The 22945-nt window shown below is 52.9% G+C and overlaps 1 protein-coding gene across 1 annotated transcript; it reads left to right on the forward strand.

Moving 5' to 3' along the window:
* The first annotated feature begins 1719 nt into the window (after positions 1-1719).
* SHFL (shiftless antiviral inhibitor of ribosomal frameshifting) lies at positions 1720-22682 on the forward strand. The gene is made up of 9 exons (XM_077329754.1): positions 1720-2001; positions 13608-13752; positions 14775-14824; positions 15638-15682; positions 16622-16660; positions 17474-17629; positions 18112-18215; positions 19962-20110; positions 20968-22682. Exons 1-9 carry the CDS (start codon positions 1972-1974, stop codon positions 21177-21179), a joined length of 930 nt encoding a protein of 309 aa, XP_077185869.1. The 5' UTR covers positions 1720-1971; the 3' UTR covers positions 21180-22682.
* Positions 22683-22945: the final 263 nt, after the last annotated feature.

Genomic DNA, 22945 nt, shown 5'->3' on the forward strand with positions numbered 1-22945 from the left:
GTGGTTAAAGAGCGGCGGCCTCTAGCCTGGAGAACTGGATTCGATTCTCCACTCCTCCACAGGCAGCCAGCAGGGTGACCTTTGGCTAGTCACAGTCCTCTTAGAGCTGCTGTGACAGAGCAGTCCTCTCAGAGCTCTCTCGGCCCCACCTAACTCACAGGATGTCCGTTGTAGGGAGAGGAAGAGAAAGGTTTGTGAGCTCCTTTGGGACTCCATCAGATAGCAAAAACTGGGCTATAAAGAAACAGCTCTCCTTTCATTTGAATGAGGGCAGCTGATAACAAGCCCTGCATTCCAATGACCCCTTCCACCTCCTAAAAGGTTTCCTTGGGGGCATCACGTTGGAGAACCCCAGTGAAGAGGATGGAATGTTCAGACTGCTGGTGAGATCTGGGTTCTAATCATACTTTGCAGTGAAGCCGCCTAGGTAAGTCTTTCTGCCCTCAGCCTAGCCTCCCTTGCAAGGTTGTTGGGAGAGTGGGGGAGCAGGCAAAGAGAGAAAATTGCTAGTTGGCTTCCTTCACACCGTACCTGTCCCAAAGAGGCTTATGTCCTTCTCTTTTGTGTTAGAACAACCCCGTAAAGTAGATTAAGCCAAGAGTATAGGACTGGCCCAGGCCACCCAAGCAGTTGCTAACTGGCAGGCTGGAAAACACCCTTTCCTTTTAACCAGGACTTAGCTGCAGACAGCTACAAATGTAATGCCGCTGGAGAATGACACAACGTTGAGGTTGTCAGCTCAAAGGGAGATTGTAACCAAGAGAGTAGATGGAGGGTCGGACTGAGGAGGGCAGCCACAGGGGAGCTAGATAAGATGCTTAAGTGTAGGGATCCCTGGGGATGCCCTGGAATTCCAGCTCCTCTCCAGACTGGAGATCAGTTCCCCTGGAGAAAAGGGCTGTTTGGGAGGGGGACTCTGGCCTTGGACCCCACTGAGGGTCAGGGATGCCAGCCTCCAGGTGGGGCCTGGGGATCCCCTGGAATTCCAGCTCCTCTCCAGACTGCAGAGATCAGTTCCCCTGGAGGAAAGGGCTGCTTGGGAGGGGGGACTCTGTGGCCTTGGACCCCCCTGAGGGTCAGGGATGCCAGCCTCCAGGTGGGGCCTGGGGATCCCCTGGAATTCCAGCTCCTCTCCAGACTGCAGAGATCAGTTCCCCTGGAGGAAAGGGCTGCTTGGGAGGGGGCACTCTGTGGCCTTGGACCCCACTGAGGTCCCTGCCGTCCCCCTTCTGCACATACATACATACATACATACACTTCTTATTCAATTTCAGTGTAGCCTCTGACATACAAAACGTCTCCCATTTTTTATCAGCTCCCAGTGCTTTTCCAGTTAAACCATTAGAGGAGTTCTGGATGAGACAATACTTAATCTGAATGCTCGGGATATACATATATTCAAATCTGAAGAAGTGGCATGAAAACTTCATGACCCACACCCTCGGAGCACCGGCTGTGAGATGAAGCACCGGTTCGAGAAATTAAATCACCAAGGAGACTCTTTGAAGGCGCCCCTCAATGAGTTGGGAGATGCTTCTTTAGAACATTTCGTTGCATCTACCCGCATCCCTTGCGTCGAGGGCTGGCTGCGGATACTTTTGTATCCTCTTTGCATCGCTTATCTGGCTTTAACGTTTGCAACAAACCCCCATGGGTTGCACGCCGTGGTAAGCACGAAAACACACCGCGCTGTTTGTCTGCCTTCCGGCGCGCGAAGAGGCAGACATCCAACCGGTGCGGCTCGCCGAGCTGCACCGGTTGGACGCCGGGCTGCCCTCCCTCCCTCCCTCCCGCCCGCCGCCAGCCTCTTTCCTGCGGGCGCGAAGGGCTCCGGGCGGCCGGAGCGAGAGCGAGAGCGAAAGCGAAAGCAGCCGCGGCCTTCCTGGGCCCGCCCCCGGCCAGGTCGGGGCGCAGCGAGCGGCGCAGGCAGTTCTCCGCCGCGGCGCCCCTCGCCCGCCCGCCCGCAGCGCCATGCACCGCGACCGGCACGAGGAGCTGGAGGTAGGCGGGCGGCGCAGCGCAGCGCAGCAGGGGCGCACGGGGGTCGGCCGGCCGGCCAGCCTCGGCCAGGGAGCCGGGTCCGCGGACGGGATGGGAGAGTCTCGGAGGAGAAGACTGGGAAAAGGGATGCCAGCCACAGTGGGGTGGTGGGGAGCCTCCACAGTCAGGGGCAGTCCACCTGAGATGCACAGAGCCGCCTCAGCCTCTTTGGCAGGCGCATGGGTGAGACGGGAGGCTGGACCAGACGGACCCTCCCTGGTCTGACCCCGCAGGGCTCTTCTGAGGGTCTCTCTGCCCTGTGGCTGGCCCTCCAGAGGAACTGGGTGGCCGCTCTGGGGGACGGGAGGCTGGACTAGGTGGGCCAGTGGTCTGACCCAGCAGGGCTCTTCTGAGGTTCTCATGAAGGTCTCTCTGCCCTGTTCTTGGTTCTCCAGAGGGACTGGTTGGCCTCTGCATGAGACGGGAGGCTGGACCAGAGAGAGCCTGGTCAGACTCTCTTATGTTCTTATGTTGGCCTCAGTGGTCCACCCGGTCCAGCCTCCCGTCCCACGCAGAGGCCGACCAGTCCCTCTGAAGGGCCAGCGACAGGGCAGAGGAGAACCTCAGAAGAGCCCTGCTGGGCCAGACCAGGGGATTAGTGCCTCTGAATGTGGAGGTTCTCTCCCATCCCCATGGCTAGTACACTTATCCTGCATGCTTCTGCCTAATCATCCTTTATAAATTTGCATGGAACATTATAACAGTCTATAACAGGGGTAGTCAAACTGCGTCCCTCCAGATGTCCATGGACTACAATCCCCATGAGCCCCTGCTAGCATTTGCTGGCAGGGGCTCCTGGGAATTGTAGTCCATGGACATCTGGAGGGCTGCAGTTTGACCACCCCTGGTTTATAGCATCTTTTCAATAGAACATCACAACAATCTATCAGTAACAATGGCAACACAACTTGAAGAACAACGATGCTGGGAAATCAAATTGTTCAGGCATGGAAGGACGTCTGAGGGGGGACCAGCAGATGTTCCGAATCTGTCAGCCTCAAGCAAATGCCTGGTGGAGGAGCTCCCTTTTGCACGCTCTGCAAAAGATCTCTATACCTGTGGCCACGGCTACATCCTCTGGCACCACCATTTTCGTCTTGTTGAGGCACTTGGAGGAGACGTCCTCGGTGTCTTTTGATCTCTGAGCCAAGTCCTTTGGGCAAGTTCTGTGTCACGCTGGGGCTGGTTGTCCTCAGGATGCCGCCCGGATGATGGCCTGCCCTATAGATCCACCGTCCTCCGGTGAGCAACATATTGGCTAAGCGAGCTTTTTCGGCTGACGGTTGACAGAAATGTAGCTTCGTCCTGTGAAGGGGTTGTTTTCGGCTGGGGCAGGCCGAGGTGTCCGGGAATGACCCATTGACTCGTGAAGGTTTGTGACCAACAGGAGATTCAGAGCAGAGTTCGAGCCCAGAGGCACCTTTAAGACCAACTAAGTTTTATTTGAGGCGTAAGCTTTTCCGTGCACACTCTCTTCTTTAGATCCTTTGAAATGGAAGTGCCCAGTCCACACGTATTGTAGACTGGTAGAGAGTAAATGAGCATACAGCATCCCGAACTGGATACCCCGGGTAGGCGCGACGCCATCAGATCTTGCTAGCTATGCAGGCCCATGGACATGCAGGCCAAGGACATGCAGGGACATGCCGTGACGTGGAGGCAGGCAATGGCAAATCTCCTCCAAATGTCTCTTGCTTGGCTGCCAGACAATCTCAGGAGCTCCTGGCTACATTACACACATGCCATGCGATAAATAAATAAATCCTAGCTGCATACAGCATGCTAAAGGACCAGACGGGCACAACAAGGATATCAGCTTTCTGTTGGCAGAGTTTAAATATGCAAAGGAGGGGATGCAGCACCAGCTGCTTAAAGAACGAAAGAGTTTTATTCAGGAGAGAAACCACTGTAAGGAAGAGAGGAGAGAGAGTCCTAACTGACTAACTCAGGGGTAGTCAAACTGCGGCCCTCCAGATGTCCATGGAGTACAATTCCCAGGAGCCCCTGCCAGCATTCGCTGGCAGGGGCTCCTGGGAATTGTAGTCCATGGACATCTGGAGGGCCGCAGTTTGACTACCCCTGGACTAACTGTTGTTCCGGCGGGAATCCGGGAGGAGAGGTGCTGAAAATACCAGGAAGTGCCTAATATCTCCCCCAATACCCCTGGAGGATATTCTTCATATGATTTTGAAGCATTCACATTACAGGTTCCGACAATTTGGTGAGTCAAAACTCTCCTTCTTCAGACATAATATGGAAACATGAGTGATTTGTGTTTTGACGCACACTCTTAAAGACTGCGATTAAAATGGATGAAATGAAAATGAAATGAAATGAAATCCGGGTTGGATTCCCTGCTCCTCCACATGCCGGCAGCTGGGTGACCTTGGGCTGGTCTCAGTCCTCTCACAGCTGTTCTCACAGAGCAGTTCTCTCTGAGCTCTCTCCGCCCCACCTCCCTCACAGGGTGTCTGTGGTGGGGAGAGGAAGGGAGGGCGATTGTAAACTGCTTTGAGACTCCCTCTTACCTGTGACCCAAACCCTTTCTACCCCTACAAACCATTTTTGGGTGGGTGGGTGATAGGTATGCCAGTCCCCCCCCCTCAGAAGCAGCCTTTTTCTCCAGGGGGACCAATCCCCGTCACCTGGAGAGGAGCTGTAAAACCAGGGGATCTCCAGGTCCCACCTGCAGGCTGGCATCCCTAGTGGGTGAGTTGCTACGCTGAGCAAGACGGTCGATGCTTGCTGTGCATTTGGGGCTTCATCTACCTGTCTCCTAGATATCCTGCATGCAAAGATTGGGCCACTGACCTTTGGGGGGCGGGGTGGACAACATGCGACTGCGTTATCATCGATTTTGGCAAAATAAAACAGAACTAACAACATTGATTCGCGGATGAACTTTCATGAGCCAGAGAACTCTGGACTCTTTCACCCTCATCTCTCCCCTGGAATTCCTCCAGGCTGTTTCTGCCTGTGAAGATCTTCACATGAGCATTCAAAACTGAATGTAATTTGTTGTTGATACAGTGGTGGGGGTTTCAGACAGTGGATTTCTGCTGTGTTAATGGAGTTGGGCATCTAAATGGTGCTGCTATAGCGCTGAAATGCTATATTGGGTTAGGCGAGGGAGAAGCAGAGGGGGTCTGCCCTTGCCTTCCTTTGCAGAGCCTTCCTTGGTGGTCTGTCTTTCAAGTATTAACCCTTCTTGGCTTCTAACTTATGGTGACCCCAGGCAGGGGCTTTCAAGACAAGCAAGAAGCAGAGGTGGTTGGTCATGGCCTTCCTCTGCAGAGTCGCAGAATCACAGAGTTGGAAGGGACCGCCAGAGTCATCTAGTCCAACCCCCTGCACAATGCAGGACACTCACATCTACCTGCCGACTCACAGTGACCCCAATTTCATGCTTCCTTGGTGGTCTACCATCCAAACATCAGCCCAACTTAGCTTCCAACCAGCAGGGCTTTTTGAGTCAAGCGAGAAGCACCAAGTGGTTCGACACTGTTTTCCTCTGCAGAGTCTTCCTTGGTGGTCTCTCATCAAAAGTAATGACTTTTTAGCTTTTGAGGCCTGATGAGGTCAGCTGTACCATGCCATTCCGCACCCCTGGCCCCCAACATAATTCTGTTTTCGTCCCTGGCAAGGTTTTCTGATCCGTAGAGCTGTGTCCGTCTGTTTTAGCAAAAAGAGATCTGTAGTGCCTTGAAGAGGAGCACATATATTGTGGTATAAACTTCCATGCATCAAGGTCTCCCCCCCCCCCCGAGAGTATTGACCTGTATGTAGGATGTATGGGATCCAAACTACGGTCTGAGCTACTCAACCTACTACGTGGCCAGTTTTTGACAGCTGCTTCTCTTCATTTTCTACCCTTTCAGTTCTCGGGGCTCTCCAGGTTCCTCCCATCTCCTCTCAGGAGGCAGAGAATAGATTATAACTTTGGCCTGGCAGTTTGGGCATCTCCAAGCGAACCGTCAATTCCTTTTGGTAACTCCAATCCCAAAAAATATACAGGAATTCTCCAGGCTATTCCAAATAAAAAATGGATCTTTTTATTTCTTCCTAGGTAATTCCTAGGTAAATTATATCCCGTTTCCCCAAATTTCCTGAGTGATCATGGTCCTTCACAATGTTTTCACTGCTCCATATTAGTTATCACTTGGGCTCTCAGCTCATCATGCTTTTGGGTCCTAATTAAAGGTAAAGGTATCCCCTGTGCAAGCACCGGTCATGTCTGACCCTTGGGGCGACGCCCTCCAGCGTTTTCATGGCAGACTCAATACGGGGTGGTTTGCCAGTGCCTTCCCCAGTCATGACCGTTTACCCCCCTGCAAGCAAGCTGGGTCCTCATTTTACCGACCTCGGAAGGATGGAAGGCTGAGTCGACCTTGAGCCGGCTGCCGGGATTGAACTCCCAGCCTCATGGGCAGAGCTTGTAGACTGCGTGACTGCTGCCTTACCACTCTACACCACAAGAGGCTCTAGGGTCCTAATTAGCTAGGCTAATTTACCTAGGAACCTGTTTGAATCTTTATAAAAAGTAGAAATAAAAAGATCCCTTACTGATTTGGAATAACCTGGACAATTCCTGTATATTTTTGGGGACTGGAGTTTGGGCATCTCGCCAAACGGTGGTGAGTTGCAAACCACGGTTTTCTTGACCAGGCAGCCTCTGGTTCTGCTTTGCCAGAACACAGTCAACCGTGGTTTGCTAGTTCAGACGCTGCACCAAGCCCCACGAAGGTGTTGCAAGCCATGCCTTGGTATGACATCTGAATTGAGCCATGGTCTGTTTGGAGAGTTTCCAGGACAATAAGACCCAGGGGTACAAATTGTTCCTTCAGAGCCAATCTGTACTGGGCAATGTTTTCAATATTTTCCTTTCTGAAAAGCCCTGGTTGTTGACACCAATTGTGAAGGAACCCACTCATGTTCACAAAGGAGGCTGGACTGGAGGGACCCTCCCTGGCCTGACCCAGCAGGGCTCTTCTGAGGGTCTTCTCAGGGGAAGGCCTCGGCCTCTCTGCCCTGTGGCTGGCCCTGCAGAGGAACTGGCTGGCCCCTGGGTGAGACGGGAGGCTGGAGTGGAGGGACCCTCCCTGGCCTGACCCAGCAGGGCTCTTCTGAGGGTCTTCTCAGGGGAAGGCCTCGGCCTCTCTGCCCTGTGGCTGGCCCTGCAGAGGAACTGGCTGGCCCCTGGGTGAGACGGGAGGCTGGACTGGAGGGACCCTCCCTGGCCTGACCCAGCAGGGCTCTTCTGAGGGTCTTCTCAGGGGAAGGCCTCGGCCTCTCTGCCCTGTGGCTGGCCCTGCAGAGGAACTGGCTGGCCCCTGGGTGAGACGGGAGGCTGGACTGGAGGGACCCTCCCTGGCCTGACCCAGCAGGGCTCTTCTGAGGGTCTTCTCAGGGGAAGGCCTCGGCCTCTCTGCCCTGTGGCTGGCCCTGCAGAGGAACTGGCTGGCCCCTGGGTGAGATGGGAGGCTGGAGTGGAGGGACCCTCCCTGGCCTGACCCAGCAGGGCTCTTCTGAGGGTCTTCTCAGGGGAAGGTCTCGGCCTCTCTGCCCTGTGGCTGGCCCTGCAGAGGGACTGGCTGGCCCCTGGGTGAGACGGGAGGCTGGACTGGAGGGACCCTCCCTGATCTGACCCAGCAGGGTTCTTCTGAGGGTCTTCTCAGGGGAAGGCCTCGGCCTCTCTGCCCTGTGGCTGGCCCTGCAGAGGGACTGGCTGGCCCCTGGGTGAGACGGGAGGCTGGACTGGAGGGACCCTCCCTGATCTGACCCAGCAGGGCTCTTCTGAGGGTCTTCTCAGGGGAAGGCCTCGGCCTCTCTGCCCTGTGGCTGGCCCTGCAGAGGAACTGGCTGGCCCCTGGGTGAGACGGGAGGCTGGACTGGAGGGACCCTCCCTGGCCTGACCCAGCAGGGCTCTTCTGAGGGTCTTCTCAGGGGAAGGCCTCGGCCTCTCTGCCCTGTGGCTGGCCCTGCAGAGGAACTGGCTGGCCCCTGGGTGAGACGGGAGGCTGGACTGGAGGGACCCTCCCTGATCTGACCCAGCAGGGCTCTTCTGAGGGTCTTCTCAGGGGAAGGCCTCGGCCTCTCTGCCCTGTGGCTGGCCCTGCAGAGGAACTGGCTGGCCCCTGGGTGAGAGGGGAGGCTGGACTGGAGGGACCCTCCCTGATCTGACCCAGCAGGGTTCTTCTGAGGGTCTTCTCAGGGGAAGGCCTCGGCCTCTCTGCCCTGTGGCTGGCCCTGCAGAGGGACTGGCTGGCCCCTGGGTGAGACGGGAGGCTGGACTGGAGGGACCCTCCCTGATCTGACCCAGCAGGGCTCTTCTGAGGGTCTTCTCAGGGGAAGGCCTCGGCCTCTCTGCCCTGTGGCTGGCCCTGCAGAGGAACTGGCTGGCCCCTGGGTGAGACGGGAGGCTGGACTGGAGGGACCCTCCCTGATCTGACCCAGCAGGGCTCTTCTGAGGGTCTTCTCAGGGGAAGGCCTCGGCCTCTCTGCCCTGTGGCTGGCCCTGCAGAGGAACTGGCTGGCCCCTGGGTGAGAGGGGAGGCTGGACTGGAGGGACCCTCCCTGATCTGACCCAGCAGGGTTCTTCTGAGGGTCTTCTCAGGGGAAGGCCTCGGCCTCTCTGCCCTGAGGCTGGCCCTGCAGAGGAACTGGCTGGCCCCTGGGTGAGACGGGAGGCTGGACTGGAGGGACCCTCCCTGGCCTGACCCAGCAGGGCTCTTCTGAGGGTCTTCTCAGGGGAAGGCCTCGGCCTCTCTGCCCTGTGGCTGGCCCTGCAGAGGAACTGGCTGGCCCCTGGGTGAGACGGGAGGCTGGACTGGAGGGACCCTCCCTGGCCTGACCCAGCAGGGCTCTTCTGAGGGTCTTCTCAGGGGAAGGCCTCGGCCTCTCTGCCCTGTGGCTGGCCCTGCAGAGGAACTGGCTGGCCCCTGGGTGAGACGGGAGGCTGGACTGGAGGGACCCTCCCTGGCCTGACCCAGCAGGGCTCTTCTGAGGGTCTTCTCAGGGGAAGGCCTCGGCCTCTCTGCCCTGTGGCTGGCCCTGCTGAGGGACTGGCTGGCCCCTGGGTGAGACGGGAGGCTGGACTGGAGGGACCCTCCCTGGCCTGACCCAGCAGGGCTCTTCTGAGGCTCTTCTCAGGGGAAGGCCTCGGCCTCTCTGCCCTGTGGCTGGCCCTGCAGAGGAACTGGCTGGCCCCTGGGTGAGACGGGAGGCTGGACTGGAGGGACCCTCCCTGGCCTGACCCAGCAGGGCTCTTCTGAGGGTCTTAGGAAGGCCTCAGCCTCTCTGCCCTGTTCTTGTCCTCTTTGTGAGACAGGATGCTGGACAAGACGGCCTATTGGTCTAATACAGGCTTTCTCATCCAGAGTTTCGGAGAAAACGAAAGTATCCCAAAACAAACAGTTCCGTGTGTAAATAGTAATGACTCTGCAAACAAATGTACTGTGAAATAAATCACTATCCATATCTTGTGTTTCCTGGTTCCAAATCACTGTGAAAAACCTTTGATCATAAACAGAAATATTTACAGAAATGTCAGGGCTCCATTATTTAGCCAAAGCAAGTGTAGATTGGATAAGCCGTTCCATGGGCATTTAGCTCAAACTGGACTAAGTCTCCCTGTCTTTCATCAGCAACCACTGGCATTACTCCTGAGCAACAATCTGCCCTCCTGTTGGGGTGATCCAGCAGGGCTCTTCGGATATTCTTACGGGCGCAGAGTTAAGATCCTTGTGCTGTCGTGGTAACTGCTGCCAAAATAATTTTTTGATTCGCTTTCTTTTCGTTCACACATGTGCGGATGCGCACACAGGATTGAATCGTGGCCTTGGACAGTGTGGTGGTTTGTGACAGTTTTGACACTTTATTGTGAGCGCCGCATCTTGGATAGTTTTTATGTATCACCGGGAGCTTCGCATTTTGTGATTCGCACGTCACCAAACCAGCCGGTGTGTGTGTGTGCGCGCACACACTCTTTTGCTCTGCTTTGTATGTGTGTGTGCACACTCTTACTCTGCCTTGCAGATCCCCCCCCCCACCTCTTCTCATTATTTGGATTCCTTGGGCTCTTTGAACACAAACAGGAGCAAAGGATTTGGGCAAAAGCTGCAGGTAGACCAGCAGAGATCACGGGAAGGGTCCTGTCCTCCTTCCCGCGCACTGATTCTCCCGCCCTCCCATTCAACGTTGCAGGATAAACAGGAGCTTGGGCATGCAATACTGCTCCTCTTGACTGCTTAGAAAATTGTTGTTAAGGAATCGGGGAGACCCAGGCGTGCTTCATGCGCAATGCGCGGGGACTGGTGGTGCGGCTCAGCTTCACAATCAGGCAGGGAGGGATTTAGAGAAGGCTGTGGATGGGAAGCCGATCGGAGGCCCGAGAGAAAAAAAGAATTTTAAAGCATCATTGTCGTGTTTTGCTGAGAAGGGGCAAAAGTTCTGCTTGAAAGCCCTGTTGAGTCATAGCTGGGTGACGACCACCCTGTAGTGTCCACAAGACAAGGGACTAACAGAGGTGCCTGCCTCTGCCCAGCAACCCTTGGCCTTCTTCGGTGGGCTCCCGTCCCCCCTACCCAGCAGGGCTGACCTTGCTTAGCTTCCGAGCCCTGCTGAGAGCAGCCTAGCCTGGGACATCCATCCATTTCAGGGCTGCAGAACTGGTAGCAAGGAGGGAACTGGGTGTTGAGCAAACAGCAGGAAACTTGAGCAACGCGGCCCAGAAGCAGCATCAAAGTGCCAGCCAGCTGACCGCTCTCTAGAGCTAGAAGAAGAGGGTTTGTTTTGGAGCAGGGCTGGCCACGTCACTTAGAGACAGGTGGCTGCAGTGCGGGATTCTCTTTGTCATCTGCGTAGAAGTTGGCAGCTCTAGCGAAAACAGCTGAAAGCAGGAAGCGTCTTGAAAGCTCTAGGCCAAGTCTTTCTCTCTCTTTTTTTTTCTTTTTTACTGTTGAGAAACCCCCGAAACATTCTTCAGGCTCCGAAAAACCTCAGAATATGGTTGGGGAGCAGAGCTGTGGACACACCCACCTGTGTGTGGGGGGGGCAGGTCGACATGACCTTATACAGTCACATCACCCAGTAAATTTTTAACAAAGTAAAAAATGTATTACAAATTAATTAACTCCCACCCATTTGGGAAACCCTTCCAGGCCCCCCCCCCCCCAGAGTTCTAAAGATTCAAATGGGTAGCCGTGTTGGTCTGAATCAGAACAACAAAATCAGAGTCCAGTGCCACCTTTAAGACCAACAAAATTTATTCAAGGCGTGAGCTTTTGAGTGCAAGCACTCTTCCTCAGACTATTCCTCCAACGTTTTTGTGAACTACAACTGAACTCAAAAGGAGTGATTAGCTGTTTTAGCAAAGAATTATCATATGGCATCGTGTGGCTTAATTTGGATCTTACGACACAGAACTTTTTAGAGTTCTAAAGGGCTGCACAAGTTAGAAATACGAGTTTATCTGCACAGAACCAGAACCAGCAATGCCCAAGCTCAAGTCAGTCTCGATCCAAAGAGCCACAGCTGCGTGCCTGCCTCTGTAACAGGAAGGCAAAATGGTATCAGCTGGTATCAGCAAAAGAGGCCCAAGAAAGAGATCCCTCGGGTGCAGAAAAATCATCCGCAGGAAGGGGGTCTCCTGGTTTCTGTTGCAAATTTTATGCCTGACTGCTTCAGGGAGATTTTGGCTCTTTCCCTCTGATCCTTTGTCAGGATGAGATGGCGGAGTGGCTCAGGGCCATGTTTACCTTGAGCAAATGGTATCAGGAGGGCGACGTTTGGGGGGTTGGGGGAGGATCCCTTGGGGAGTTCTGGTGCAAGCACCCGGAGGTTGTCTCGATGAATTCCCAGCTGCCTTGGGTGCCTCGTGACCGCCCACTGCCAAGGAAAGGTGTCTCTGTTTTGCAGTCACCGAGTCTCTCCCCCAAGGGGCTGCTGTCTTTAATTTGTTTTGGGGAAAGAGCAGCTGCATGGTTTCTGGGCAGCCTTCCCCAATTAGATTTCCCTGCAAGAAGGACAGCAGTGGGGTGCCGAGGGGAGGGAGCGTTTGCTCGTCTCTAAATACCCAAGTCCGTGGCCATCGTCGTATTTGCCGTCAAGTCACAGAGGAATTATGGCCACCCCGTAGGGTTCTCAGAGAAGGAACATTCAGAGGCGGATTCCCCTTTCTTGCCTCTGCATCATGACTCTGGGCTTCCTAGGGGGTCTCCCATCCAACTACCAGCCCGAGGCGGGCTTAATCCGGGCTAGCAAGTTCACAGCAAGAGGCTTATGGAGGTGGGTTTGCCCTTGCCTGGCTCTGCACAGCGACCCTGGACTTCCCTGGTGGTCCCCCATCCAGGGCCTAACCGGGGTTGACCCTGAGATCTGACTAGTGCAGGCTGGCCTGGCCCATCCAGTCAAGGCAAGGAGCAGTTTTCATTGCCTGCCTTTGCATAGCAACCCTGGCCTTCCTTGGTGGTCTCCCATCCAAATACTAGCCTATTGTCCCCCCCCAAATATCATTATTTGGGGCATAAGTATGTCATGGTATTTAGAATCTTAACTCTGTTTTCTTGGGACAGGATAACAGACTCAGGAGGGCTTGTCTCTTGTGGGTTTGCCTCCGTGGTCGGGTGGAGATGGCCGGAGCTAACAACCAGTCGCTTTTAATTACTTCCTTTCACAACTGGGAAAGTATCTGCCCTTAATCACTAACCCTGACATTCTTATTGCCCCGATGTTTTTTGTGAACGACAATTGAAATCGCAGAACTGGCTGGCTTTTCTAGCAAAGAATTGTCATACTGCACATTTGGATTTACGATGCTGTTTGCTAATTTGCCACTAATTTTTCTTTGTATCGATACACTTATGAACCCCGTTCCATTGTCTAAGGAAATGTGCATGCACACGAAAGTTCACGCCTTGAATAAATCTTTGTTGGTCTTAAAGGTCTCATTGGACTCAAATTTTGTTGGGCTACTTCAGGCCAACACAGCTATCCCCTTGAATCTCCCCACAACACACCCTGTGAGGTCGGGGAGGCTGAGAGAGCTCTGACAGGACTGCTCAGTCAGAACACCCCTATAAGGACTGTCACTGGCCCAAGGTCTCCCAGCTGGCCGCATGTGGAGGAGGAGCGGGGAATCAAACCCGGCTTGCCAGATTAGAAGTTTCCGCTCTTAACCACTCCACCATGATACAACGATATAGGCTAGATATCAGGGGAAAAATTTTCACAGTCAGAGTAGTTCAGCAGGCTGCCTAAGGAGGTGGTGAGCTCCCCCTCACTGGCCGTCTTCAAGCAAAGGTTGGATACACACTTTTCTTGGACGCTTTAGGATGCTTAGGGCTGATCCTGCATTGAGCAGGGGGCTGGACTAGATGGCCCCTTCCAACTCTATGATTCTGTGATTCTAAGATTCCATGATCTTTGATTCCATGATTCTATGATGTGAGGACTGAATGAGGCTAGGACATTAGCTCCAGGAGGGACAGAGATGAAAGAAAAAGATAACTGGGCTTAACTCAACGTCATTATTCTCAATCACTGACCACCATCTCTCCCTTTCGGGGCAGCTGGAGAAAAGTGTCCGTCGGCTGCGGGAGAAGTTCTATGGGAAGGTGACCATCAAGGATGCCGTGGTCTTGATGCGGCAGTTAGCCAACAATCATGATTTGGCCTGCAAGCGCATAATTCTTTGCAAGGACCAGATAGAGTCAGGTGAGTCGGGCCTTTGTGTGTGATCAGGAATGTTGTGTGTGTTGGTTGGGAAGGGGCATTGCTTATACCGCACCTTGCTTCTGAGTGGGGACAGAAAGTGGCTTAGGTCCATGGGCGCATGGGATGTGGGCACATGAAGCTGTCTTCTATTGAACCAGGCGGTGACGGGTTGCACTTTTTATTCTTTGGAGAGCTAGAGAGCCTTGAGGGACAGGATGTTACAAGAGATCTGATAGGTTAGTTAGCATCAGTTGAGTGAAGAAAGACTTGAGAGAGCTGCATGCTGAGGAGAGAGTCAGATTTCTGCCTCGACTGGAGAGAGTCTGATTTCAGCCTTGGCTGAGAGTGGTTGAACACAGACAGAGAACTACTGGGAAGGGAGTTTGGGAAGTTGATGGAGACTCCCATTCAGGCCAAGGAAAGGGGGTACAACTTCTAGAAAAAGAAAATTCCCTACCTAGTTAAACAGTGAGGAGTGCAGAGATCCCGGGTCTGGTGTAGTTAGAAACTCCCTGTAGAAACCTCCAGAGTCAGTTAAAAACTCAAGAAGAGTACTGGTGCATTTAGAGAAGCGGTTTGGGTTCCGGATAGAGTGCCCCAGCCTTCTGGAAACCAAACGAGTCAGGGAATACTTGAAAGAAAGCGTACTGAAGTGTTTTGGGGGGAAATATTAAAACAAAAGCCTGTCAACATAAAGTACTCAGGAGATCACCTGTAATTCTGGGAGATCTGCAGTCTCCACCTGGTGGCCAGCAACCCTGGATCAGATTGCATAATCTCTGAACGATGAGAGGAAAAGAAGAATTTATTTATTTATATTTATATACTGCCCTCCCTTGAGGCAACTTTCTAAAGCAAATTAGTGGGAAAATGTAAAGGAATAAAAACCACCCAGAACTGGTTGTTTTTCATCAATTGTTTTCTTTTCCCGACCATAATATTGAGCTTCCTTTGTTGCAGAATTCCACACCTCCGTTTCTTCTAGCAGAATCACATCCAGTCTGTTCTGTTTTCCCCCTTAGATATAGAGGAGGAAGACGAGCAGGATCTGGCCAACGACCTGGTGGCTTTGGTAAGGCCCCGCCCAACTATTATTGTACAGAGGTTGAAAAGCCGCAGGGGTTGGCAGTTGAAGCGCTAGGATGCACTTTTTGTTCTTCAGCTACAGTGTTTATAAATTTTTTAAACTACTCACGTCTCCTGTGAGTAGAAGACGAGCAGGATCTGGCCAACGACCTGGTGGCTTTGGTAAGGCCCCGCCCAACTATTATTGTACAGAGGTTGAAAAGCCGCAGGGGTTGGCAGTTGAAGCGCTAGGATGCACTTTTTGTTCTTCAGCTACAGTGTTTATAAATTTGTAACGGTTCTGAATGTTACCGTTTATAATGTCTTAATTATCGTAAATTGTAAATTGTTGAGCAGGGTGGTCTTACAAATCGAATGAACAAACGAATGATGAAGGGGGATTTACAGTGTGAAAACGAGTTAAGTCCAATGTGTCCTCATCTGTATATTTCTCTTATTTTGTGGCCCAATATTGCCATCAGTGGCGCAGAGTGGTAAGGCAGCAGACATGCAGTCTGAAAGCTCTGCCCATGAGGTTGGGAGTTCGATCCCAGCAGCCGGCTCAAGGTTGACTCAGCCTTCCATCCTTCTGAGGTCGGTAAAATGAGGACCCAGCTTGCTGGGGGGTAAACGGTAATGACTGGGGAAGGCACTGGCAAACCACCCCGTACTGAGTCTGCCATGAAAACGCTGGAGGGCGTCACCTCAAGGGTCAGACGTGACCTGGTGCTTGCACAGGGGATACCTTTACCTTTACCTTATTGCCAACAGGCTGCACTGGCCCAGCAGCCGCTCCCAACCCTTTTCCTTTTCTTTCCAGAAACTGATAGACAAACTGAAGAAAGAAGAGGAGCAGAAGAAACAGGTGATGGACGGAGGAGTGGGACACAGAGAAGGGGTCGCCCACTGGCTGGGGATGCAGGGGGGGGAGGTGGTACATCTGTCCCTTTGATAAAGGCTTAATGTGTAGAACTGGGGAGTAGAAAACTTGGGTACCTTGGCGGTCAGTCACATCACCTGGCATTTGCAGCAGATCAGGCAGCCAAGGGACAATTCGAGGGACCAGTTTAAAGGTTAGTAGCCCTGAGTGGCAGTCAATGAGAAGCAGGGTGGGGAGGGGATGGTGGGAGGCTGGACTGGATGTCCCTTGGTGGCCCCTTCCAGCTTTGTGCGGTTGTCAAGGGTGCCAAGAGAAGCGTGCTGTGAATAATTAAAGCCAGACATCTAATGTATTTATTTTATTTCTGGCCTGACTTCCTCCCCCAGTGGGAACTCAAAGTGGCTCACTCTGTACAACTTTCCTCTGGTTTTTTCCTCACAACAACCCTGTGAGGCAGGTTAGGCAGAGAGCACGTGAGGGGCCTGGAGCTGCCCAGCAAGCTTCCCGTGGCAGGGGATTCAAACCTTTAACCACCGTGCCACACTGACTTTTCAAAATATGGCGTTCTTTACCCAGTTTGTAATTCTGAATTTCATCAATGCCGGCAGGGGCTCATGGGAATTGTAGTCCATGGACCTCTGGAGTGTTTGGCCACCCCTGTGCTAGATTAACAGAGCCAACCCAGCTGTTGGGGCGGAGGTGGAGGGGGTGTGTGTGCGGAACATTGCTCAGCAGGAGCGGCTTCTGATGTTTTGTTTTGACATCTGGCCTTGATTGTAAAGAATGTCTGGGCAGACATCCTGCAGAACGGGAAGAAAGGTTATTCAGAACAGAAGGAGGAGATGCCCAGCCAACGTTTTGTGCTGGAGACAACTCTCCTTTAGGCCTCCGTGCACGTCCTGACTTTATTTATTCCCTTTGCAGAAACCAAAGAACGACCCTAAAAATGACCAAAAAATCCAGGTGAGCTTGGAAATTTTTGTGGGTATGGGTAGGAGCAACACCTTTCATGAACTGGTCTGATCTAAATTGGCTTTTAGCAGGGGGGAGAATACAACAGACCAGAGAGGAAGTGCCCCACATTGATCATGGCCTTAGAGCCCAATTTATATGGCATAACCACCATCTTCTAGTCAGTGGGCTTGTGCCCCCCCTAGTGGGTGATTCGATATTACAGTGGCCCTTTAAAAGCCTGCAGTCTAAACCTACAGGGAGATATGCTGGAAATAAATTGGTGCAGTTTCAAAGTGACCACCAGAGGGGGCAAAAGGCACGCAAAACAGAACCACCACCTCCACACTGAAAAAACAGGAAAATGATAAAGTAGAAAGACCTTATTCCAGCACAGATTTGGCCAGTAAGAGGCCCAATTAGAACACCCACTCTGTCCGTACGCCTGCCTTCTAGACAGTATGACATGGTTTGTCTTTAAAGGTAATTGATTGCTCTGGAACACATGCCTTGCAGTTTGCAGCAGGACTATTTCTGGAATTTTATTTACTCATTTATTTCAGATGTTTACCGGATGCCTTACTTTTTTAATGGAGGTCAAGGCGGCTTACATCATAGATAAAATACATAAAATGTATTTTTTTTTAAACAAATTTTAAAAATTCCATTCAAGGTGCATTCAAGGACTCGGTGATTTTTTTAAAATGTATTTTAAAAATTAAATTCACAGTTTAGGCCCAGGAAATGTAACCAAACACATTTGTAAAGTCACTGCCTTGTAAAAGTCGGAAAGACTCACCCGCTCCTCGTTTGCTCTGCGCCCAGGACGTGGCTCGCCAGCTGAAAGTGCTGCCTTTGACGGAGAGGAACGTCCGCATGTTCAACAACGCCCAAGACAACCTCATCCCTCCCTCGGACTGCCAGTTCTCCTGCCAGCGCTGCGATGCGATGTGGTGGCGTCGCGTCCCAAAGCGGAAGCAGGTGTGTGTCTGCGTGTGGAGGTGAGACGCCGGGCCCTTTTAGTCACAAAGAAGAGGAGCTGGTTTCTTATATCCCGCTTTTCGCTACTCAAAGGAATCTCAAAGTGGCTTACAAACCCCTTTCCCTTCCTCTCCCCTCAACAGACACCCTGTGAGGCGGGTGGGATGCTGCTCTATTTCCCCTTCAAGAGACAAACGGCTGGAGTGCGATAGTTTGGGGTCCGTCTCCACCCCGGCAGTCCTGTGCTTTTATCCCCCATCTTATCAGTCTGCAGACTGGTAGCTGTGAATTTCCTGCATTCTGCAGGGGGTTGGACTAGATGACCCTGGAGGTCCCTTCCAACTCCATGATTCTAGGATCTAAGGGACGCCTGGTAGGAGGCAAATGGGGTCCTGTTGCATACGGAGTAACCCTTACTTGGTGTTGAGGTGGGGGCTGGGATTTGGGGGTCTCTCAAACGTCTCCTGTGACATCCCCTACAGGTTTCCCGTTGCCACCGGTGCAAGGCCCGCTACGACCCAGTGCCGGCTGATAAGATGTGGGGCACCGGCGAATTCCACTGCTCGAATTGCGGACGAACCTTCAAGTGAGAAGCCGCGGTTGGGGGCTCCTGGGAGGAGGCGGTGGGGGGCTTCAGGTTCCTTTTGGCCACTCCGGGGCACCCCGGAAACACCACATTTGGGGCATCGAGAGAAGCGGTTCTCGGCTTTTTGGAAGCAGGGCCCCCTCCTGTGTTCTGAAAAGCATACGGAACTCAAGCTTCCAGGTGAATTCGGGCGATCGCCCCGAATTACAACTGCATTTCTGGACAACACAGATCAGTCCCCCAGGAGAAAACCGAGGGGGGTCCAGTCTTACATCCTCCTCTCCCCACCCCAACACAGCCCCCCTCAGCTGCAAGTCTCCCAAATATTCCCCAAACCAGGGAAACGCTTATCAAATTTATATTTTAGAACTATTTTATTACCTTATCTTAACAGCAGATATTATGTTCTCCCGACCTGCGACTATCTCAGCAGATATGAATGGCTTTTATTTTTTGTTTAATCTGGGAGGGTTTAATTAGAGTCATATTTCAACTTAAGTTTAATCAGCACTTTTAATTATAGGCCCTTTATTCCATTAGGAATCGCTTTGTTTTTATGTTATTAATGGGTTTTTCATGGGCTAGTCCCTGGGGGCAGATTAATATTAATGGAGCGGGGAAAGGTCTGCTCCTGACGAGGGGGAAGCGCCAGCCACAAAACACAGTCAGCTGGAGAAACAGGCTCAGCAGCATCCCCCACCTGGGCTCACCAGCAGATGTGGCCCTTCACCAAGCGAACCTCCATCTTGGCCGAGCATTGAGGCATCTTTACGGTTCCAGCCCCAGAACAACCCCCCCATTGACCCAAAAGCTTTTGACCCATTAAAAGAAGAGATCTGAGGATAGTACATCCCCATTAAAACTCTCCCGGTCTTCTGTTTAAATCTAGAGAGAGCGATACCCACCTATCAGGAGCGTAGGAGTCCTGTTCATTATTGTAGCTTTGCACAGAATCCCGGGGTAAGAAAAGACCTTGTGGAGTTTGCGTTGTTTCATGGAGACCTTTTGAAAGGTGATGGGGCTCGAGCTTTGGGTGAGAGCAGAGATAGTAAAAAAGAATAAGAACAGAAGAGAAGCCATGTTGGATCAGGTCAGAGGCCCACCCAGTCCACCCAGGGGCCATCAGGAGGTCTACCAGCGGGGGCCAGAACTCCAGAAACCCTCCCACTCTTGGCCTTCAAGTACCATCTTCTCTCGCAGGAGGAAAGGTTGGGGGAGCTCGGTCTGTTTAGCCTGGAGAGGAGGTGACTGAGAGGGGATCTGAGAACCATCTTCAAGTATTTGCCCTGTAGAGGATGGAGCAGAGTTGTTCTCTCTTGCCCCGGAGGGACAGACCAGAACCAATGGGATGAAATTAATTCAAAAGAAATTCCACCTAAACATCCGGAAGAAGTTCCTGACAGTCAGAGCGGTTCTTCAGTGGAACAGGCTTCCTCGGGAGGTGGTGGGTTCTCCATCTTTGGAGGTGTCTAAACAGAGGCTGGAGAGCCCTCTGACGGAGAGGCTGATTCTGTGAAGGCTCAAGGGGGTGGCAGGTGACAGTGGGTGAAGGAGAGGGTTGTGATTTTCATGCATTTTGCAGGGGGTTGGACTAGATGACCCAGGAGGTCCCTTCCAACTCTATGATTGTATGATTCTAAATTGCATCATGGTGTAAACCTCAATCATCGTTTCCCTTATAAGGTCATCAAAATTCGTGGAGGGGAGGGGAACCTCAGACATGTAACGGGACCCTTTGCTTTGCAGGGGCTTAGCTCAGATGGGGACCCCGTCTCCCTGCTACATTTGCCATTCCCCCGTATACCCGATCCGCATCATTCCGCCACGCAAGATCCCAGGACCACGGACCCGGCAACAACATTCGTGCTTCGCTGAGGACTGCTACAACCGCAAAGGTGAGATCAAACATGATGCAAATGAAGGGTGTGTCGGGGTCTGTTGTGTGCTCGGTAGCCAAGGCACAGGTGGGATTGTCCAGATTACGTTAGGTGATGGTACTGCTTTACTCTGCTCTGGTTCGGCCTCACTTGGAGTCCTGTGTTCAGTTTTGGGCACCCCAGTTGAAGAGGGAGGTAGACAAACTGGAGCGTGTCCAGAGGAGGGCAACAAAGATGGGGAGGGGTTTGGAGACCAGGATGTAGGAGGAAAGGTTGGGGGAGCTTGGCCTGTTTAGCCTGGAGAGGAGGCAACTGAGAGGGGATCTGATCGCCATCTTCAAGTATTTAAAAGGCTGCCATGTAGAGGATGGAGCAGAGTTGTTCTCTCTTGCCCCAGAGGGACGGACCAGAACCAATGGGATGAAATTAATGCAAAAGAAATTCTGTCTCAACATCCGGAAGAAGTTCCTGACAGTCAGAACGCTTCCTCAGTGGAAGAGGCTTCCTCGGGAGGTGGTGGGTTCTCCATCTTTGACATTTTTAAGCAGAGGCTGGAGAGCCTTCTGACGGAGAGGCTGATCCTGTGAAGGCTCCAGGGGGTGGCAGGTGACAGTGGATGAGCGAGAGGGTTGGGAGTGTCCTGCATGGTGCAGGGGGTTGGACTAGATGACCCAGGAGGTCCCTTCCAACTCTATGATCCTATGACCTTGCTGGATCGCTAAAAGATGAAAAGAGGGTGGGGCCTTGTCCAGCAAAGCCGCTGGTGATTCGGTTGGCTGTGCTGTGTGCCAAATTCTGGCAAAACGGGGCCTCCCGCGTCCAGCAGCAAAGTCCTTGGCTCCTCTAACCTTCTGTCCTTCCCTCCCCCTTCCTAGAGCCCCACGTTCCGGGGACCCACTGCGTGCACCCTCGGAGCCGGATGAAGCGGGGCTTGCCAAAGGTCATCCATCCCTGCCAGCAGCACGTCAGCACGGGCTCCACCGTGGCCACCTGCTTGAGCCAGGGCAGCCTGGCCCAGTTCGACATCGACGACCTCATCATGGATGATCTGCAGGAGCTGGACGAAGACGAGGGGAGCAGCAGTTAATCCGTCCAATTAGCAGGGAGGCATCCTGGGTTACCGCTGGGGCAGGGGAGAGCCTGCTTGCTGTTTACCAAGCCGCAGTGGTAGTGCTGTGCACGGATCCTCCTCCGTTTCCCCTTCCCCGTGGACCGTTCCTGGACCTCCGACTGGGTTTGCCCAATGCTCTTTTCTCCCGCTCCGGCTTGATTCTGCTTTTGCTGTCTAGCATCTAGTGTCTCTCTCTGCTCCAGGGACCGCCTCTCCCAGCCTCGTTCCCCGTGTCGTATTCTCTTCCGACAAGATGGGAGCTGTAGCTTCCTCGAGGCAACCGGGAATCTCCTGGCGCATCTTGGAACTAGGGTTGCCACCTCTCTGTGGAGCAACTCCTGGAAATTTGAGGGTGGAGCCAGGGGAAGGCCGAGTCGAGAGAGGAGGAGGGGACTTCAGGGGGTACCGTGCCATCAGGCCCAGCCTCCAAAGCAGGAGGGTGAAGCTATCTCTGACTGCTGGAGAGCAATTGTAATTCCAGGAGAACGCCAGGCCCCAAGCTGGAGGTTGGCATCCCACTTTGGATCCCTTGTGTGAATCGAAGTTGCTGTCAAGGAGCTGATGATATTCAGTGACCCCCAACAAGGGGCCCTTAAGGCCAGCGAGAAGCAGAGGTGGTTGGCCATCTCCTTCCCCTGCAGAGACTTCCTTGGTGGTCTCCCATCCATGAAACAACCCTGCTTGGCTTCCAACTCCTGGCCACCATCAGTACGGCATGTGAGTAGCAGAAGTCAGCCCTGCTTAATGCTTGGATGGGTGACCCCCAAGGAAAGCCAGGGTTGCTCTGCAGAGGCAGGTGGCACCAAATCCACCTCTGTTTGCCTCTGCCCTGACCTGGAAGACTAGGCCAGTTTTGCCAAATCTGGGAGACTAAGCTAAAAAGGGGGCAGCCTTGGTTAGTAGTGAGATGGGAAGCTACTAAGGACGTGCAGGGTCACTACGCAGAGGCAGGCTGGGGCAACCCCACCTCTGGTTCAAGCGTGCCTTGGAAACCCAACGGGGACCGTCGGAGGTCAGCCCCAACTGGGCGGCTTTGCCCCCGTCACCAAAAGGTCATTTCTGGCTCGCCGTTGGCCACCATTTACCTCTTGGGACCAAAAATTCGGAGTAGAAGGGTTGAAGGAAGCCTGAGGCCAGTCTTCATGTTTGGTTCACAGCCCCGATTTTGAGAGCCCCTGTCCCTCACTCCCGACCAGTTGAATGTGAAACTTCCAAAGGACCCAGGCAGCTCTTGCTCCGTCCTGGTGCGGCTCTTCGGAAACTGTATCGGTGTGGACCTTACGGGTGGAAACAGTGCCTTACGTCGGTGAACGTGGGTGTTGTGTTGGGACCAGGTCTGAGGCTTTCGACTTTGCATTGTTCTCTTCCTGTCTCTTCTTTGTGGTCATGTGTTTTCTATTGATTGTGAACGTATTAGATAAGCAACTCTCCCACCCCGCCCTGATTTGTGATGATAATTAAAGATTACTTTGTTCCCTCCCTGAGCTGCCGTATGATGCATTATCTAAATTGTGCGGGTTTGAGAGCCAGCAGCCAGCGTTAAAAGAATATTTTATTTATTGCCTTCCTTAATTGCCTACAGGGACCCTGGGTGGTTTACATAACTCCTCTGTTTTATCCTCACAGCAACCCTGTAAGGTAGGCACGGTAGCTGGCTTGTGAGCGCGGTTTGGCTTCTACATGGATGAGGACCACGCTCTAGGAATGTATTTGGGAAGCTGGGTTTCTGTGAAGGACTACCA

This window comes from Paroedura picta, chromosome 3 (genome assembly GCF_049243985.1).
Source record: "Paroedura picta isolate Pp20150507F chromosome 3, Ppicta_v3.0, whole genome shotgun sequence".
In the NCBI taxonomy this organism is placed as follows: Eukaryota; Metazoa; Chordata; class Lepidosauria; order Squamata; family Gekkonidae; genus Paroedura; species Paroedura picta.